Source organism: Lactuca sativa, chromosome 1 (genome assembly GCF_002870075.4).
Source record: "Lactuca sativa cultivar Salinas chromosome 1, Lsat_Salinas_v11, whole genome shotgun sequence".
Taxonomy (NCBI): Eukaryota; Viridiplantae; Streptophyta; class Magnoliopsida; order Asterales; family Asteraceae; genus Lactuca; species Lactuca sativa.
Window position 1 is genome coordinate 59,620,464 of NC_056623.2, and position 1,487 is coordinate 59,621,950.

The 1,487-nt window shown below is 35.4% G+C and overlaps 1 protein-coding gene across 1 annotated transcript; it reads left to right on the plus strand.

The window, feature by feature from the left end:
- The first annotated feature begins 303 nt into the window (after nucleotides 1-303).
- LOC111905052 (uncharacterized) lies at nucleotides 304-897 on the plus strand. The gene has a single exon (XM_023900740.1). The coding sequence runs from the start codon at nucleotides 304-306 to the stop codon at nucleotides 895-897; it is 594 nt and encodes a 197-aa protein (XP_023756508.1).
- Nucleotides 898-1,487: the final 590 nt, after the last annotated feature.

The window sequence follows — 1,487 nt, forward strand, 5'->3', positions numbered from 1 at the left end:
CTTGATGTTATCATGAGTGAGTTACTCATAAGCATACTAAATATAAGCGTAAGAGATCACCCAAGAGCAAGAATGAGGTATTTTGATCGGGAACATGAGTAGGGTGAGGCACGTTTGATGAAAGACTACTTTGTTGAAAACCCAATGTATGGTGAAGAAAATTTTCGAGGTAGATTTCGAATGCAAAAACCACTATTTCTCCGTATAGTGGAAGCTGTTACAGCCAATGACCGATATTTTCAACAAAGACGTGATGCCACAGGCAGATAAGGTCTTTCACCATTACAAAAATGTACCGGAGCTATGCGGGTGTTGGCATATGGGACATTAGTAGATGCACATGATGAATATTTGAGCATGAGTGTGAATGTAACAAGGGATGCTCTTGTAAAGTTTGTGGAAGGTGTTATTTCATGCTTTCATGAAGAGTACCTTAGACGCCCTAATCAAGATGATTTGGCACGACTGCTCCATGTTGGAGAAGAAAGTGGATTTCCAGGTATGGTAAGCAGTATTGACTGCATGCACTGGGAATGGAAAAATTGCCCGACCGCTTGGGCTGGACAATATGTAGGTAGAAGTGATAAGACAACAATAATTTTGGAAGTTGTTGCATCGTATGACTTATGGATATGGCATACATTCTTCGGAACACCGAGTTCATTCGATGATATTAACGTCCTCCAACGATCTCCTCTTTTTGATGATGTCTTGGCAGGTCAAGCACTAAAGGTGAGTTACACTGTGAATGATCGAGAAAATCATATGGCTTATTATATCACTGATGACATACATCCTTCATGGGTTGCCTTTGTCAAGTTAATAAATTCTCCACAACTTCGAAAACACAAGTTGTTCGTTGAACATCACGAGGCTGCTAGAAAAGATGTTGACTGAGCATTTGGAGTTTTACAAGCTCGTTTTGCATTTCTTCATCGCCCTTGTCTTGTGTGGGACAAAGATATGATGGGTAAAATTATGATTGCATGTATCATCATTCATAATATGAAAGTTGAGGATGAACGACACACATACCTTCATTATTATGATCCATCCGAATTTATAACAACAGAAGACGAACAATTATTTGAATACTCTACTCAACGAATTGCAGATCTATCCAGTTATATGACCAATAGGGCACAAGTTCACAATAGAGATGCTCATAACACTCTAAAAGACGATTTGATTGAGCATATATGGAAAAAATTCAACATTAAAGAATAATTATGTAGTTTGCATCTTCCGTATTTGTAACTTATTCTATTAAGTATTTTTCATGAATGTAAAACAATTTTTTATCTAGTTTTTTTTTATAATTTCATGCTTAAAATAAATAATTTATTTGTTTCAAAATAAAATATTTAATTTTAATATTTCTAGTAGTTTTTAGTAAAATAAATTATATTTTTTAAGGAAAAATGAGTTTGGGTTGGGTTGCTCATGGGTGTAAAAAATTGGATTGGATTGGATTGTATAAGTGATAG